Here is a 17,982-nt window from a genome sequence, read left to right on the forward strand (position 1 = left end):
AATTGTGCAGTGTTCTTAATATACAAAAGTCAATTCTTGAAAGGGATGCTAAGGTTGTTGTAATGGCATTCAAAAGTGATGATGATGATTTATTTATTTTTTGGTTCTTTAGTTGAAGATATTAGAATTGTTTTAAAAAAGATCAGATTGGAATTTATAGTTTGCATATAGAAATAAGAATATAGTGGTTCATATTTTAACTAAGGAAGTTTAAAGATTAGAAGAAGAAAATGTGTGGATCGAAGAAGTTTTGGATTTCATTGTAAATTGTTTGGAAAAAAGATAAATTTTATATTGTTTGAAGCTTGATAATAAAATACGGAGGTTTTATTTTTTATTTTAAAAAAAAAAACAAGTAAACAAGACACATGGACCAAAACCCAATAATCATATTAGCTTCTCCCAATATTCCTTGAATCCTTGGTCTGGAATTAGGAAAAGAGTCGTTCTATATACAGTCCTCTTAAGAGGACTGTATTGCAGTCCTAGTGCTGAATTTACAATTTTATTCCCATTTTAATCCGTGAATTGACTAAATTACCATTTTCTCTAAAACCTAAATCTGAACCAAAAATCAAATTTAAATCACATGCCTCCCACCTTGCTCCCTCTTCTGGGTTTTCTCCGTGCATGCCCGAACGAATCGCAGCCTCCACCATCGAGAAGAGCACCTTCAACCCACCATCGACGGACGCCAAGGCCTTCTCCACCATCGACTGCCGACGATTTCCTTGGTATCTTCTGAATTTTGCTGCACTTTATTATTTTCTGCACTTGTTTATTTTAGCTCAGTTGAGATTTTAGCTCAGTATAGGCTCGCATGCTTGTATAGTCAACTGCATGCACTGATCAGATTCTATATATGGTTCTTAATTTATTTCTTGCATTATTCTGCTTTTTTTGGGAAGGAATATTTTCTAGATCTAAACAGCTAGCTATATATATATATATATATATAATTGTTTGTAAATTTGAAATGAGCATATATATATAATCATCAACCTGAATAATATATCAATTAATGAACCAGCCAGTACTAGTTTTCACCTTATTATCCTTGGAATATATCAACTAAAGCATGCTTATTGATTTTACTGCAAATCTAGAATCGTGCTGTACCTCTGTTCTGCTTGCTTCGATTGTTTGAGAATTGCTGCTGAAAGTTTTGAGTGCAGAGGATTTTTTCTGATTAGAGAATTTCGGTGGGAGTCTCTAGGTATTTTGCTTGAACTTCCTATTTGGTCCACCATTCTTCTGATTGACGAAAGCAACTTGACCCACTTCAAGAGCTATGGATTGAGTTTGATGTTGACTTACAATGAGAGTCTCATAATTCAACAATTCACTCTGAAATACTGTGAAATTCATATGCTTATCCTAGTAGAAAGATTAAAAGAAGCAACAAAGGGATGATAAGCAACATTTGATCCACCAATAACCTTAGATAGATGGTCATCTTTGTCAACTTTAAATCCAAGTGTTCAGCACATTTTTTTGATCCCTGAGTTAAATTCTGCAACTTTCACTTCAAGGAGGACATTCTGGATCATGAGTGAGACATATTGATCAAAGAATGGGATGGTTTTACGGGCTGGGCTGGGCAAGGATAATTGATCAAAGAAAAATGGGAATAGACTACATGCCACAATTATCTACTCTCAATTTTTGTCAACTATCTACATGCCACAATTATAAAAACAGACTATCTAATCCCCATTACTTCCACTATCTACATGCCATTTTTTGTCAATTATCTTGTTTATCTACTCTCATTCATAAATAGAGCCCAGTCCGAATGGGGGGTTGGATAATTGTGGTATGTAGATAGTGGAAGTAATGGGGAGTTGGATATGGGAGTGTTAATGATTTTACCTATTTCATTTGCTTCTACTAGATTTTAGTGGAAGTAAATGAGAGTAGATAAACATGATTTAACTAGATTATTTCTAGAAACAGTATAAATGATTTTACCTATTTCATTTGCTTCTACTAACATATGGGAGTGTTAATTTGTTGTGCTTTAAATATATATATATATTTTTTACTCTCATGTTGTGCTTCAAAAATGTATGAAGATTGTTCTTGATGGAGAAAGGGGAAGAATGCACATCTACTAGGCGACCACTGTTTTTTTTCAGAAAGCAGTAATTATATGGATACCCCAAATGTGAGAGATGATGAGGTAGTGAATGATAATCATGTTGTATTGATGGGGAATGATGATGATGATGTGGTTTTAGAGCCAACACCGGAAAATGATGATGATGGTGTGCCGGGAAATGATGATGATGGGGTTTCAGATCCAACGTCGGGAAATGATGATGATGGAGTTTTAGAACCAACACCAGGAAATGATGCTGATGGGGTTTCAGAACCAACGCCGGGGATGTTTTTTAAAACTGAGAAAGAACTCATTTACTACTACAAGCAATATGGGAGACAGGCTGGATTCGGCATAATGACCCAAAGAAGTAAAAGGGAAGATGATGGGAGTGTTAGATATGTAACACTTGGGTGTGCTCGTGGCGGTAAGGCAAGGAAACGTATTACCAACATTTCTAAACCACGCCCGACAACGAAGACTGATTGTAAGGCGAGAATTAATGCAGTTTTGGCTGATGGTGTTTTACGTATAATTACTGTCTGCAATGCACATAACCATGGGTTAAGTCCACAAAATGCAAGATTTTTTAGATGTAATCGAGCAATCGATGATTCTGTGAAGAGGCAGTTAGATATTAACGACAAGGCAGACATAGGTATGACCAAAAGTTTTAACGCATTGGTTGTCGAGGCTGGTGGTTTTGAGAAACTTCCATTTATTGAAAAAGATGCAAGGAATTATATAGATAAGGCTCGACACCTTAGACTTGGCAAAGGAGGTGCTGATGCACTTCGTGGTTATTTTGAGAGGATGCAGTATAAGAATGATGAGTTTTACTCATCAATGGATTTGGATGATGAGGGTCGATTAAAAAATGTATTTTGGGCCGATGCACGCAGTAGAGCAGCATATGATTATTTTGGGGATGTTGTGACATTTGATACAACATACCTAACAAATAGATATGACATGCCATTTGCTCCGTTTGTTGGTGTTAACCACCATAGACAGTCAATACTGCTGGGAGCAGGTTTGATATCAAGTAAAAATACTGAAACATTTGTTTGGTTATTTGACACTTGGTTGAAATGTATGGATGAGAGGGCGCCAAAAGCTATTATCACTGATAAAGACAGGGCCATGAAAAATGCTATTGCAATAGTCTTTCCAAATACCCGGCATAGATACTGTTTGTGGCACATAATGAGAAAACTACCAGAGAAGTTGGGCTCACATGCTGAATTTAAGTGTGGGTTGAAAAGTGCATTGCAGAGATGTGTTTATGATTCTCAAACTTCTGACTAGTTCGAGAAGTCTTGGGAGGTGTTTATTGACACTTACAATTTGAAGGAAAATGCATGGCTTCAAAGTCTTTATAGTGAACGAATGTATTGGGTTCCCGTATACCTGAAAAATACATTTTGGGCTGGGATGAGCACAACTCAGAGGAGTGAGAGCATGAATGCCTTTTTTGATGGATATGTACATTCAGGGACTACGTTGAAAGAATTCGTTGATCAATTCGATAATGCACTGAGGAAGAAAGTAGAGAATGAGATGGCAGCGGATTTCCACTCATTCAATTGCACAGTCCCTTGTATATCTCATTTACCCGTAGAGAAAAAATTCCAAGCTGTGTACACGAATTCTAAATTTAAAGAAGTGCAGTCAGAAGTAATGGAGATTATCTACTCTCATTGTGTTGTCATAAAAACAGAAGGGGCAATTACCACGTATCAAGTTAATGACCAAAGGGTAGTTGAAGACGGCATCGAGAAGTCAACTTTGCAGGCGTACTTCAATGAAGATGAGTGTGAGGCGAAGTGCATGTGTGGACTATTTGAGATGAGATGGATTATATGTAGGCACATTCTTTCAATTTTTGCCGCAAGGGATGTCCAAGTGTTACCGGAAAAGTACATTATGGAGAGGTGGAAGAAGGACATTAAACGTAGATATGGTCTCATTCGAAGCAGTTACGATGACTTGAGTGGTAAACCAGCTGCTAGTCGATACTCTGGTTTGATAAAATTATGTTACCAAGTAGCCACAAATGCATGTGAAAACGAAGATAATTCTCTGGACATGACACAGAAGTTGAAGGCAATGAATGACATTTACACTAAATCGAAGCCCTAGGCCACAGTTGCAAGCACTCATGCTTCCATTGATGCCGAAACTGGAAGTTCGAAGAAAGTGTTGAGCCCTCGTGTTGTCAGAGGCAAGGGCAGGCCCCCATCAAAGAGGAGACAACCTACAATAGAGAAGTTACAAACCAAAAATAAAAAAGCTGGTGGCAAGCGACAAAGAAAGAATGTACGGAATATTTAAATAATGTGATTTTGATATAGTTTTAACAAATTTATACATAAGTTATGTCATTTGTTTATGTATTCAAATGTAGCCCCAATCACGGATGGAAGACGTATTAAACCCCACAGAATCGATAATACTGCACAACACACCAGAAGCTGTTGTTTCGCAGTTGCCTGGTACACAACAAAGCGTTATTTCTCAGGTAAATGGTAAATAACATTCCTTTTTGTCTATATTTTGAACAAATAATGTTGAGTATTGCATAATGTTTTACAAAATATTTCAAACTATTTGCAGGTGAATTTCGCATGCCCTGGCCCTCTCGATGATTGATGAAAGACATCGTAGACTGCATCCCCCATCAAAGTATTTGAGAATTGAAAACGCTGTAGACTGTTATGTTGAGAAAAGATCATAACTTCATTTGTATAACTCTACTTTGTATTCTTGTAAACTTGGTGTATTTTTGTAACATTGGATATTTATACCATTTCACTTGGTTGAAATGTTATGGGTATGAGATATGTTATTATTGTTCGGAATGAGGATTGATCAAAGTGTTGAATGGTTATATTAAAGTGTTAGTTCAAAGTAATAATCTCATTGGTTTTATTCAATGTAGAACAAAATACATGAAATATAGTGCAAGAAAAATACTTCTCATAACCATTCATAATGTTCACAAGACTGATGAGTTTGAATAATACAATATTGATAAAGGTTGTAAACCTATCTATTACAACCTACTTAACAACATTACATAGTTTGATATACACTTATACTAATTTTACACTGTTCTTGATCCTATCCAACAACAAAATATTAGAATTGCAAGTCCCCAATACACGCAGGGTCGCATGCTTGTATGGTTAATATCTTTCATTACACCCTGAAGCTCATCCCGATCATTTCGGATGTCATCTTCCGATTTATGCATTTGTACCCTTGCACGTTGAAGCTCTTTCTCCCTCGCTTGGAGTTCTTCCTCCCATTTTTTGAGTTCTTCCTCTCTTTTTTGGAGTCGACGTTCTCTTTCGCACACAACTTTTCTTTCATTTTCTACTTCAATATCTGCCCATAAAAAGTACTCGCAGTATGGCCTTCCCTGCAACAAACATCTAATTAGTGTGATAAATTACAAATAATACAACAATATATGAAATCAGAAATTATTTTAATGTTACATCTCTATTGTAATTTGGACAAGAATAAAAAGGTCGGCTTGGATTTTTTGTTGTTATCGATAATTTTAAACGTGCCATCTCTCCGCATAGACATTTTGGAGTATGATTCAAAGAAGATGAAGAATGCGATGAAGACATTGCGTATCAAATATATTAGATGCGCAAAAGTCTAGATTCTAAACATCAGATAAAAAATTAGATATATTAAAACACATGATATATAGAAGAATGAAGAGTGCTTGAATAATGACCCATGGTTGAATGAAAAGAGTGTGAATCTTTATGCACACCAGCACTGAGTGTTTTGACAAAAAGGGAAAAAAAACCATAGTCTGGGCATTTTGTATATAGTTGTAGCAGACTAGCAGTGATATAAACTAAGTGTGGAAGAGAAAAAAAAATGTAGCCACAAAAGAAAGTTAAATATGAATCAATTTGGGGTTCAAGTTAAATACAACTAACCATTTCTTCCTCTCTATTCCTTACTTCTCTTTCTTTTTGACCTTTTTTTTTTTCTAATTCCATGAGGAAGTTAGAAAGGCATATATAGGGAATATAATCTGACCATGATGATGTTTTACTTATCTAAGTTTTGATTGTTAATTAGAGTGAAATGCAACTAAAGTTGATACAATTCATCTAAAAGTTTATTTCTTTAATTGTTCCTGAAATGGCTTTTCACCAGTATAGCAGATGCTTAATATTGAGGTACGAGTGCATGGATGGCTGGGCTGGAATCAGGAAACTGATCCTTAACACGTTTTCACGTTTTCATGTTTTGGAATCAGGAAACTGATACGCACTGAGTGTTTTCAGGAAACTGATCCTTAGCACAACTGGAAATAAGCCTTCATAATCCAATAGTTTTATATACACTTACACTTCAACAAGTCTGAAAGTGAAAAACACATACACTTCAAGCATAAATTATCATATGGAACCCGTTCACAAATTTTAACAAACACGTAGAGTGCATTTCTAGAAGTAGAAATATTTTATACAACCAAGTAAAGATCTTAACACAAATTTACAAACAAGCTATATCAATTCAAGATTCACGCTCAAGCGAATCACAAACCAGAAAATAGCTTAAATCACAGAGAAAATCGATCACTGTTTTACCGCTGAAATCGAGAGATAGAAATCCCTCACCAAGATGGAGATGCGCCCGCGGCAGATGGAGATGACCACGGCGACGGCACTCAGCGATGGCGATGGCGTCGCGATGGGCTTGGGCACGGCGATGGCGTCGCGATGGGCTTGGGCATGGCGACGGCCAACTGCGATGGGCTTGGTGTGCTCGATCAGTCCTAGTGCGATGAAGGGACTCTAACCAGCAGGGGCGAAGGGGCGATGGGTCTGGAACAGACGGGGCACGGCGACGGCGCTCTGCGATGGGCTTGGTGTGCTCAATCAGTCCTAGTGCGATGAAGGGACTCAGGGGCGAAGGGCGAAGGGCGAAGGGGCGATGGGGCGATGGGCGAAGGGGCGACTGCAGCGTTTCATTTCGTCTGGAACAGACACAGCGCCTCAACTCTTCGTATGGGTTTGAGGATTAATAAAACGCAGTGTTTCATTTCCTTTAATGAAACGCTGCGTTTCATTAAAGGACTGTATTGCAGTCCCCCATTCGGGGACTGCAATAAGAATTTCTCTTAGGAAAAATCTTAGGTGCAGCTACTGTTTGTTGCATCAAATTGCACATATTACGTGTCAAAACGTGGAGCTTCGGAGATTTTCAACATGTTTTCAATTTTCACTTCGTGTCTCCCCGCGCATTTACCTTTCTTCCTCCCTCCCTGTTTCTTTCTTCCTCTGCACTGTGATTTCCCGAACGCGGCTCTGCACTGAGATTTCGAGTTACTCTGCACTGCGATTTCGAGTTCGCAGGTGATCTTAACGATTTCTTCTTCTTCTTCTTCTCTGAGATTTCTTCTTCTTCTCAACTACTAAACCATACCCATCTCTCTCTCTCTCTCTCTCTCTCTCTCTCTCTCTCTCTCTCTCTCTCTCTCTTCGATCAGACTTCTGAGTCACTGCAGATCCCTCTCTCTCTTTCTAAAAAAAAAACCCCAAAACAATCATCCAAATTTTCAAAGTTCTAGCGGTAACAAGAAATGGACACGGAAGGCTTATCGATAATCTGTGCCGGTCTCAGAATCGCCGAGGAGGACGAGAATGGCAATCGGGTCGGTTACTCAAAGGGCGAGTACTGTCTAGGTATTCATTCTTTTTCCCCACAATTATCCCTTTGGTTCCTGAGAAAATATGCCGAAAGTAAGCTGGGAGTTTACGAGTTGTTATTTTTTTATAGTTTTGTTTCCCAAAGGTTCATTGATGTTACATACGTCGTTAAGTTGCTCACAAATTTCCGTTTGATTCCTAAATAAGAACTAGTAGGAAAATTTTGAATTCTAAATTTACTTTTCCAGCTGACTGTTTGATACTAATTTTTCCTGAAACTAGTTAAACCACCCTATTTGATCGTACCCTTTTTGTAATCTTGGGTGAAATTTGTGCTGAATTTCATAATTTTAAAAATAGTCTCACTTAAAGGTTGGTTTTTTTTTTTTTTTTTTTTTTTTTTTTTTTTTTTTTTTTTTTTTTTTTTTTTTTTTTATCATTCTCGTTCAATTAACACTTCGCAATGTACTGCCTTAACTTCTCAAAAATTATTATTTTTCTCTATAAACTGATATCATAACTATGTCACTAAAATTGTTAAGTTACAGTCTGTGGTTTATGTGGTATTGACATTGGGTTTCAGAAATCTAAAAACTTGCCTAAGGTAGGATAATGTATTATCCGTTGACAAGAGTTTGTTGTCTACGGTCCCATGAAAACCATAAGAGTTGGAATTTTGTTAGAGGACATGGTTGTAATTAGTATAGTTCATGAGTATACAATGGTCATTTGTATGTAGTATGTATAGGATGTTGAATGTAAATGAAAATACGAATTCATTCTCTCTCTCGGTCGACTACATGGTATCAGAGCAAAGTGTAGTCAGTTAGTGGTGGTTGTGCGACGGAGCTAGTGGTGCTTGTGGTTGTGCGACGGAGTTAGTGGTGGTTGTGCGACGGCGCAGTGGTATCACCGTCGTTGTCTGTGGTGGTTATCGCCGGCGACGTCGTTGTCATTGGTGGCTGGTATCTGTTTCAAGTTTTTCCGGTGACCTCAGGTGCCGTCTCCGGTACTGGACACCAGAATCAAGATCGCCGGCGTTTTCTGTGCACACCGGTGTGTCTCCCGTCGTCATCGGCTGCCGGAATCCCTGTTTATCGCCGGCGACGTCGACGTCTCGGGGTGGTTGGTGGCAGGTCTCTACTATCCTGTCCTCGACTACGTATGCCCCTAATCCGGAGTAAGGTCTTATTTCTATCCAGTATAACGTATGTTTGGTAACATGTATACGGTAAACTTATTCCTGTTTAGGATAAGTTATCCTCATTCGGGATAAGCTATTCCAGTTTAGGGTTAGTTTTTAAGCCGGTTCCGGAGATACCCAAAACGCACCCGATACAGGCCGAAACAACCCGGTATATACCCGAAACAGAGCGGTTCAGACCCAATTTTTCATCCATATTTCATATGTTGTGTATTCTTGACTCCAAGTTGAATTGTTGTGATACTTTTCTCCATGACAACTAAATTTGAGTCAATGTCTCTTGCACCAAACATTAGTATGCCTATGACTTCGGTGAAGTTAAATGGAAAAAACTATATGTTGTGGTCAAAATCTGTTGAAGTGTTTTTGAAAGGCAAGGGTCTTTGTCGTACTCACTTGATTGATCCAATGCCTAACTCAGCTAGTTCTACATTTGCTCAATGGGAGCAAGAAGATGCTCAAATACTGTCCCTAATGTTGACCAGTATTGAGCCTAATATTTGCACCAGCTTAATACATTTTGACACTGCTCAAGAGGTGTGGAAGCATCTCAAACAGATGTATTCAGGTGCTGGGAACATAACCCGTATTTATGAGTTGTGTCAGCAATTCTTTGGGTTGGAACAGGGTGCTTTGGGCCTAGAAGAATATTATTCTCAAGTGATAAGCATATGTGAAGAACTCAGAATGTATCAACCTATCACTTCTGATGTTTCAAGTATGCTAAAACAACGGGAAGATTTTAATGTTGTTCGGTTCCTTGTTGGATTAAAACCTGAGTATGAGTCAGTGCGTTCTCAAATTCTGGCAAGTCCACAACTTCCTCCATTTCCTGATGTGTTCTCCCGACTTCAGCGAGCCACATTATCTGGACAAGGATCTCAGTTTTCTTCAGATCAGAGTAATGAGAGATCCGCTTTAGCTGCCTCCTATGTTGCTCCCGGTGGGCGTGGAGGCCGGAGTGGTAGAGGTGCACGTGGGGGGCGTGATACCAGAGGTAATCGCACTCGAGGTCGTGAATCTCGTAAGTGCACTCATTGTGGTCGCACTAACCACTCGGTGGACTATTGTTGGGATCTCCATGGTAGACCATCTGGATCCGTTAATCAAGCTATTTGCCAAAATGCTACATCACCGTCAACGAGTTCCGACCCGACTCCAGAGATGATTAGCATATCGAAGGATGAGTATGATCAGTTTTTGGCTCGCACACGAGCGACTTCATCTTCCATAGCTACTCATGCCCATTCAGGTACAGCGTCTGCCTGTCTTGTCTCATCTACTCAAGATCCATGGATCATCGATTCAGGAGCTAATGAACATTTGACCGGTTTGTCTTATTCCTTATCTAAGTTAGATACTTTGACATCTCCAAAGAGTGTTACTCTTGCTAATGGTTCTCTTACTAAAGTTACAGGCATTGGATCCACTAAGCTCACCGATTCTATATCCTTGTCATCTGTTCTATATGCTCCTAGTTTTCCCTTTAGTTTGTTGTCCATTAGTCAAATTACTCAAACTCTTCAATGTTCTGTGACATTTTATCCCTCTGTATGTATCTTTCAGGATCTCAAGACGGGGAAGAAGATTGGTACGGGGCATGAAGCTGGTGGTCTGTATTACCTTGATGTCAAACAGTCACCCACTCGAGCCCTCACATCCTCATCATCTGCTTTTGAATGGCATTGTCGCCTTGGACACCCATCTCTTACTCTTTTGAAACGTCAAGTTAGGAATCTTGAAAATGTATCTTCCTTTCCTTGTGAAGCATGTCAGCTTAGCAAACACCATCGTGTGTCTTTTGTACCTCGAGTTGATAATCGAGCATCTAGTTCTTTTGAATTGGTTCACTCTGATATATGGGGACCAATCAACATTGTATCAAACAAGTTTCAGTATTTTGTTACATTTGTTGATGACTATTCTCGTATGACATGGTTGTTTCTAATGAAGGCACGATCTGAACTTCTTTCCATATTCAAAGTCTTTCGGAAAGAAATTAAAACTCAATTTAGACAAAAAGTTCAAGTTTTGCGTTCTGACAATGCTAAAGAATACAAATCTAGTGCCTTTGATACTTACTTAAGTAATAAAGGAATTGTTCATCAAACTTCATGCGCTTATACACCCCAACAGAATGGGGTGGCTGAACGCAAAAATCGACATTTGTTAGATGTAACCAGAGCACTTTTATTGCACATGCATGTTCCTAAACGTTTTTGGAGTGATGGTGTTCTTACTGCGTGTCACCTTATTAACCGTATGCCTTCGTCAGTCCTCGATGGTTCCTCCCCATTCTCCATCTTGTTCCCTTTGTCTCCACCTTTTTCTCTCCCTCCCAAAATCTTTGGGTGTGTTTGCTATGTTCATAACCTTGGCCCAGGCTTTGATAAGCTTGATCCACGTGCTACCAAGTGTTTCTTTGTTGGTTATTCTCGGACTCAAAAAGGATATCGCTGCTATAGTCCTACTCTTAGACGTTACTTTACTAGTGCTGATGTCACCTTTTTTGAGTCCATACCCTATTTCTCGACAACATCCTATACATACTACATACAAATGACCATTGTATACTCATGAACTATACTAATTACAACCATGATGGTTACATGGAAGAGTAAGAAGCAAACAGTAGTAGCTCGGTCTAGTGCAGAAGCCGAATACAGAGCAATGGCTCACACTACTAGTGAGCTAACATGGTTGCAACACTTTCTTCAAGAGATTGGGTTTCCAGCTCCTGTCCCTCTTCAGTTATTTTGTGATAACCAAGCTGCAGTGCATATTGCATCTAATCCTGTATTCCATGAGAGGACTAAACACATTGAGATTGATTGTCACTTCATTCGGGATAAGATACTAAGTGGTGACATTTCTACACCCTTTGTGAAGTCTGCTGATCAACTTGCAGATATGTTTACCAAACCATTGTGTTGTAGTCGGTTAAAGTTTATTTGTTCCAAGCTAGGTTTATTTGATATATATGCCTCAGCTTGAGGGGGAGTGTTAGAGGACATGGTTGTAATTAGTATAGGTCATGAGTATACAATGGTCATTTGTATGTAGTATGTATAGGATGTTGAATGTAAATGAAAATACGAATTCATTCTCTCTCTCGGTCGACTACAAATTTAATGTTTTAATTTCCTATAATAAAAGAGGAAGTCGCATTTTACACTAGCCTATTTTGGCCCACTGAGGTGTAGAGATTTGAGTGGTTTGGTTTACCATACTTCATTGCCTGCCAACCTTTTTGCAGATAATTTGAAGGATTTGCTGAGGTTTTTGAGGCGTGACGATCCACAAACTCGTGATGTGCTTAAGCAAGTCTGTAAATGGAACGCTGTATCAAAAGATTTGATACCTATTATTTAACACTGCCAAGATGATTATTAACTTGGTTTTAAATGCAGGTGGGTTTTGATTATTTCTCCATCTTGTTTATTCTTTTTTTGGGGAGGGGGAAGTGCCTGATGAGTTCTATTTTCTATTTTGTTTTCATCATTTTTCTTTCTGGTTCTGCAGTGAGGGTTTTAGTGTTCCTTACAACGCCTATTGAGCGTACATCAAATGATATTTCACAACAAATAGAGTATCTATGGCAATTGAAGTCTTCAATTACTTGTAGTGGTGTTGTGGCAGTGATAGTCTCACTTCTAGAAAGCCCACTGGAAAGTTTGGAATGGTAAAGAGCACATTCAATTAAATTCATATGTTTTGCATCATTCGGGCAAGATATTGAAATTTTTGCTGAACTGCAGCTAAGACAAGTATTTGGTTATCAAACATTTATTTTTCCCAAGTTTTTGCTGCAAACAAACTAAGGTCATGGTTCTATTTGATTTTTCTTATAATTAGATCATTCTATCATTGTTCTTTTGAAAATATTGTCTGAAAAGATGGCTTTTTGGACTAGTAGTTTTCATAATTTATGAACACTTTTTTTACTCTTATTTATTTTTTTATTTTTCCTTTAAAAGCGAGTACCGAAAAACACCATTGTTACCTGATGCATATTGGTTGTGTCTATGAATATTCCCTTTGAATATGATCAAGTGTCCACAACATGATTCCAAATTTTTAGATTCGTGTTTTCACACTGGTTTCTAGTGCTCTAAAATTGTTTTTGTTATGATCTATTTTAGTTCTTTTTGTTTGTTGGCTTCATAAACCATGCATTTTTCTTTACTTTATATATAATTCGTTTTATGTTCAATTCTATGTCAAACAGTGAAACATTCACTGAATACACTTGTTTTGCAATGGCAGGTTCTATTGGGGGCTTACAATGGCAAGTCTTTTGGAAATGAATGCCAGTTTGAACAATCTTTTTTTCTCCAAGCTTTTAATTGTAATGTTATGGCTCATCTTAATGCAATCCAAATTCTTATCAGTTTTGATGCAATCGATTCGTGAATATATTGAAAAGGAGCATCATGCAGTTCAGAACAGTGATGTCATGGTGTTCTTTCAGGTTGCTCAGTTTGTTACTTCCTATCAATATCACAAGCTTTTAAAATCTAAGGTGGGACATGAACTTCAGCATATTCCTATATCCACTTGTTTTCATATGTTTGAACTTGACTTTTTATTTGATAATACACTGGCTAGAGGTTAGACAAGAGAATAAGTTTGTGTTTTTCTTTTAACTAGGACTCAAATAATAGAAAAAGTACTTGGAAAAACCTGTGATTGAATGAATATGATAGGCTTGTGATTGAAAGCAAGGAAATGACACACACACACACACACACGTATAAATATCTTTCTAGAGAGAGAGAGAGAGAGAGAGAGTTTTCTGAACTTACTCTTTCATTCCTCTTCTATTAATATCTTTCTAGAAATCTAAAATGAACATATTTAATTCAGATGTCTTGCACATCGTCACCTTAGGAATGCCACCAGGAGATCTGGTCTCAAATCCTTAGAAATGATGGAATTCTCTTGCTAGTGACTAGGAAGTTAACCTCATCTAACTTCTTATAGTTGCTTGTCGACAAGGTTCCTGAATGTTGCAAACATACTTTTGATGTTAAATTGCCTCTTTATTAATTGGTAGGTTTCACATGCACCGAGTGAGTTTTGAACTCATGACTTCACCCTCCAACTTGTTCTTATAAAGAAATTGTCTTTGAGCTAGGGCTAATCTGGGATCAGACATTTTTGAATCTTTTATTGATAAAGATGCTGATAGCACAATTTTTAGAGGTGATATATGTGGTCCAATCGCTCAATCAATGAATGAGCCAATGTTCCAACTTGTCATTTTGAAGTGGCGTAGTGCATTCGAGGGGCTAAAGGAAACAAATAACTATAAATTCCTCTCTGCAGCTGGTTCTCTTATGAAAACAATGGTGTTTTTTGCTTTTTAAATTCGAAGTTCTATATCACTGCCTGTGCTAGCCCTACAAATATATGCTTCAATAGTTTATTATTTTGTGGATGATGTATCAATAAACATCTCTCTGCTTGCTGAGCTTCTTATTTCGACCTGCACTTATTGTAATACATTTAGATTAGGCTATGTGAGCTATGCTTATTTGCATGTCATTTCTTTCCTTCTTGCTTCAAGATCACATACAGTGATTAGAGCAAAATATAATGCAACTGGATGTATGGGGAAGACCTTCCAATGATGATGGTATTTAGACAAGAAAAGGTTTTTGTAACTCAATTTATTTTTACATGAGATAAAATTTGATTTTTGTGATGACCATTGGGAGAGATTTGTTAATGAATGCAGAATCTATGCGAATTAATCTGATTTGAGGATACTGTCCTCTTATTGTAAATATTTGTTTCGAAGATTGAAATTTCATCAAAAGAAATGAAATTTTCTATGGAAGCCAAAATTCATACATGAAAAATTGCTTTGTTGAAGATTCATAGAATAGCACTGAAGCAGCATATGAAATTGAATTATTGCAAAGCAAATATGCATTCTTGGGTGCCCTTAAATGTGTTTAGGCACTGAGGACCAACAAATGATCTGGGTGTAATTTGAAAAGTGTCAGTCTAATCAGTTCTATTGCAAAGTATGTGTATAGGATACCCTATCCTGTCCATTCCTTGTCCTATCCTGGAGTCTTATTTCTAGACGGCAATAGACAGTCTAGCTATGCACATTTTTCTAATTGTATACATTATATGTTCATATTCGAAATTGCTTGTTAACCGGGACACTGCCCAACATGCTACATAAAGAAAAATTTTCATCTGCATATTTGTCCCTTGCAGTTAACCCTCTTTCTGATTTCTAGCCTTGTAACATTCTTCCTAACTGAATGTCTTGTACCACAAGATTATCATGCATAGGTAATGCTATTGTGTATGTCTCGTGTACTTGGGCTATCTACTATCCCTACTATCAATAAAATTTTGTGTACTGATAAAAAAAAACATTCTTCCTAACTGCTTTTCCTGTTTTCAGATTTGCATGCTAGATTTGGTGCTTAAATTATTGCCCAAAGAGTCTAAGGAGCCTCACACAGCTCGCATCCTTCTTTACAAGTTATTTTATTATCAGACTGATCAAGGGATTGCACAGTTCCTTTTAAATTTGATTAGAATGTTTGACATGCACAAACAACCAAAAAGGTTTTTCTTCATCATCTTAATCTCGTAAATAATTTATCAAACTTCTTTTTTTAATCTTTCAATCCAGTAGCAAGAAATTTATTTTTGGCAGTTTAATTTTAATATCAGAAAATCGAAATGAACATTTGGTCAGAGAAACAATATGAAGCTTTGTTTATTACGTCATACTTCAATATTATAATCTTTAGAACTAGACAGATGGACACCGTCTTTTCTTTTCATACATTATTTATATGCCTCTGTAAATCACTATTTTGCGACATCTTTTAGGCACATGCACTTTCAAATAATGCATCATAGATTGATGGACTTGCTGGATGTGAGCAAAGGTATGTTTTGACTTAAACTAAAGGAATTTTATCAAACACATAACTACTTTTTCCTGCATGGAAACGTTCTTCTATAACTAGGCTCGCCTCTATTTGATTGTTAATGCATTCTTATTTATATATTTTAGTGGTATGACTTCTAATTCAATCCCATTATTGAGCCCTCTACATAATGATCATCCTTCTTGAAAAGCTGTAATATTCTGTAGGCATATAATAGCTATTCACATAATGAAAGGTTGTAGTTTGTTTAAGATGTATGGATGCCTGATTTCCCCCTCCCTAGACAAAAATAATTTTCTCTAGAGTGATTATGCCATTCTATTTGCATGCCTACATTTTGCATGTATAGAAAAAAAAAAAAGTTTTGGTTTTTCTGAATATATTCATCTCATGCTCATGATCTTTTCTTTGCAGTGATCTTGCAGAAACGATCGAGATTATACATAAAATTGTGGGGCTCATGGAGAACCTTCAAGCACGTGGAACATTGAGGGTATGATCATGTTTTTTTCATGCCTCTGTTGGACTAGGAATAAATGGAAAAGTTGTTTGTAGAGTGTAGAGAAACCAGCTTAGGCATTGAGGTTGACAGCCTATTAGCTAAGTTGTGGCTTTCCTTCCTTTGTGAGAATCATCACATGAAAAAAAGAAAAAGAAAAAAGAAACTAGAATCCCTATCCCCAATTGTAAATAGACTTTGTTTATTAAAAATAAATAATAAAAATCTTCTCAGATAGAACTTAATCGTACTCTTACTCCAAACCTCACAACAAGTTCAAATAGCTTAATAAACAATAACCTTTTGAAGATATTGCCAAACATAAAATGATTTAAATCTATTAAGGCCCATTTTAAACTCTTTGATTTAAAAGGCAATTTTTCCAGAAGAACAGATATAGGACAAGACTGATTCTAATTCCCAGCAACAAAGTCATAAGACTGAGTATGTGAACTCCATGTTCTTTTGAACTTGAAAGGACCAGACTTGGAATGAGTTTTACTTTCAAGCAGAAGAGGGGGATGATCAAGAAGGTTCCTCTCTAAATGAGTTGAAATGACAAGGGAAATAAGATTCCCAATGGTGATTAACTAAGGCTCTATCCAACCTTTCCCAAGTGAATAAAACCTCCCTTCTACTACGGTAATTCATAAGATCTAGTTTGATGTTAACAAGATGAGGGGAGGAGGTAATGATGCTTTTTCTGTAATCTCATATCTGCTTTCTTAAGAACCGAGATAAGAGAAACATGTGTACTTCGAACCAAAATAATAATAATAATAATAATAAGGCAGATCATACCAAGCATTGTGCAAAACTAAATTCAATTACATAATTAGCAGAGAGAAACTGGCACACCCCCTACCTTCTCATCATGACATAGATGATATTAAAGTCTCCAATTACAATATATGCAGATTATTAATTACTAAATTAAAGAGATTCCCAAAGAGATCTTCTAAGAATAGAATTGCATCTGTCGTGAACAATAGAGAATACAACAGGGGAACAAATCAGTCAGCAGAGAGTGAAATGCTTGGCACAAAGACAAGTTTTACCCCTATGATATTCATCAGAATAGACTTGATTTTTACTTTTCAAAAAGAAAAATAAAAAAGAAAAGACTTGACTTTTGTTGCAACATTTTTTTCATTAATCTGTTTAATTTTGCAACCTTGATCTTCGTTAAAAAGAAGTCTTGATTTTTGTTGTAGCATATATCTGTTAATGATTGTTGAATTTCTGCATGCATCTTTTGACTTGAAAACTGTCCTTGTATTCTGATGCATCCATTTTTGTCCATTGCTATTGCTAGGAAAAAGAATCAGTTATTAGATCAATATTTTTGTGTTTATTTAAATTTTTATAGTTGATATTCTGACACAACCTGAGCCTACTCCTGGTTATATAGTTTCAATATTTCCGTTTATTAGTCTATGAAAGCCATTGTTGTGAGAATATCAATTAAAATCTTTTCATTATTAAGGTTGCTAGGAAATCAAGGAGAAAGAGAAAGAAGTCATCGAGCAGCAAGGAAACAAAAAATGAACAACTTGGAGATTGTG

At 36.9% G+C, this 17,982-nt stretch overlaps 2 protein-coding genes across 2 annotated transcripts; both read left to right on the forward strand.

The window, feature by feature from the left end:
* The first annotated feature begins 2,152 nt into the window (after positions 1 to 2,152).
* On the forward strand, positions 2,153 to 3,409 carry LOC109000907 (protein FAR-RED IMPAIRED RESPONSE 1-like). The gene is made up of 2 exons (XM_018977957.1): positions 2,153 to 2,966; positions 3,135 to 3,409. The coding sequence occupies exons 1-2, from the start codon at positions 2,153 to 2,155 to the stop codon at positions 3,407 to 3,409; spliced, it is 1,089 nt and encodes a 362-aa protein (XP_018833502.1).
* Positions 3,410 to 3,490: 81 nt separating this feature from the next.
* On the forward strand, positions 3,491 to 4,243 carry LOC109000908 (protein FAR1-RELATED SEQUENCE 9-like). Its single transcript, XM_018977958.1, has one exon. The coding sequence runs from the start codon at positions 3,491 to 3,493 to the stop codon at positions 4,241 to 4,243; it is 753 nt and encodes a 250-aa protein (XP_018833503.1).
* The last annotated feature ends 13,739 nt before the right edge of the window (positions 4,244 to 17,982 follow it).

This window comes from Juglans regia, chromosome 7, assembly GCF_001411555.2.
Source record: "Juglans regia cultivar Chandler chromosome 7, Walnut 2.0, whole genome shotgun sequence".
Taxonomy (NCBI): Eukaryota; Viridiplantae; Streptophyta; class Magnoliopsida; order Fagales; family Juglandaceae; genus Juglans; species Juglans regia.

Excerpts from the sequence above, each read along its gene's own strand:
- LOC109000908 (XM_018977958.1), top strand. The coding sequence starts at position 3,491 with ATGTATTGGGTTCCCGTATACCTGAAAAATACATTTTGGGCTGGGATG.
- LOC109000907 (XM_018977957.1), top strand. The coding sequence starts at position 2,153 with ATGGATACCCCAAATGTGAGAGATGATGAGGTAGTGAATGATAATCAT. Across the intron at positions 2,967-3,134 it reads AATGGATTTGGATGATGAGG|GTTTGATATCAAGTAAAAAT; the intron begins GTCGATTAAAAA and ends TGCTGGGAGCAG.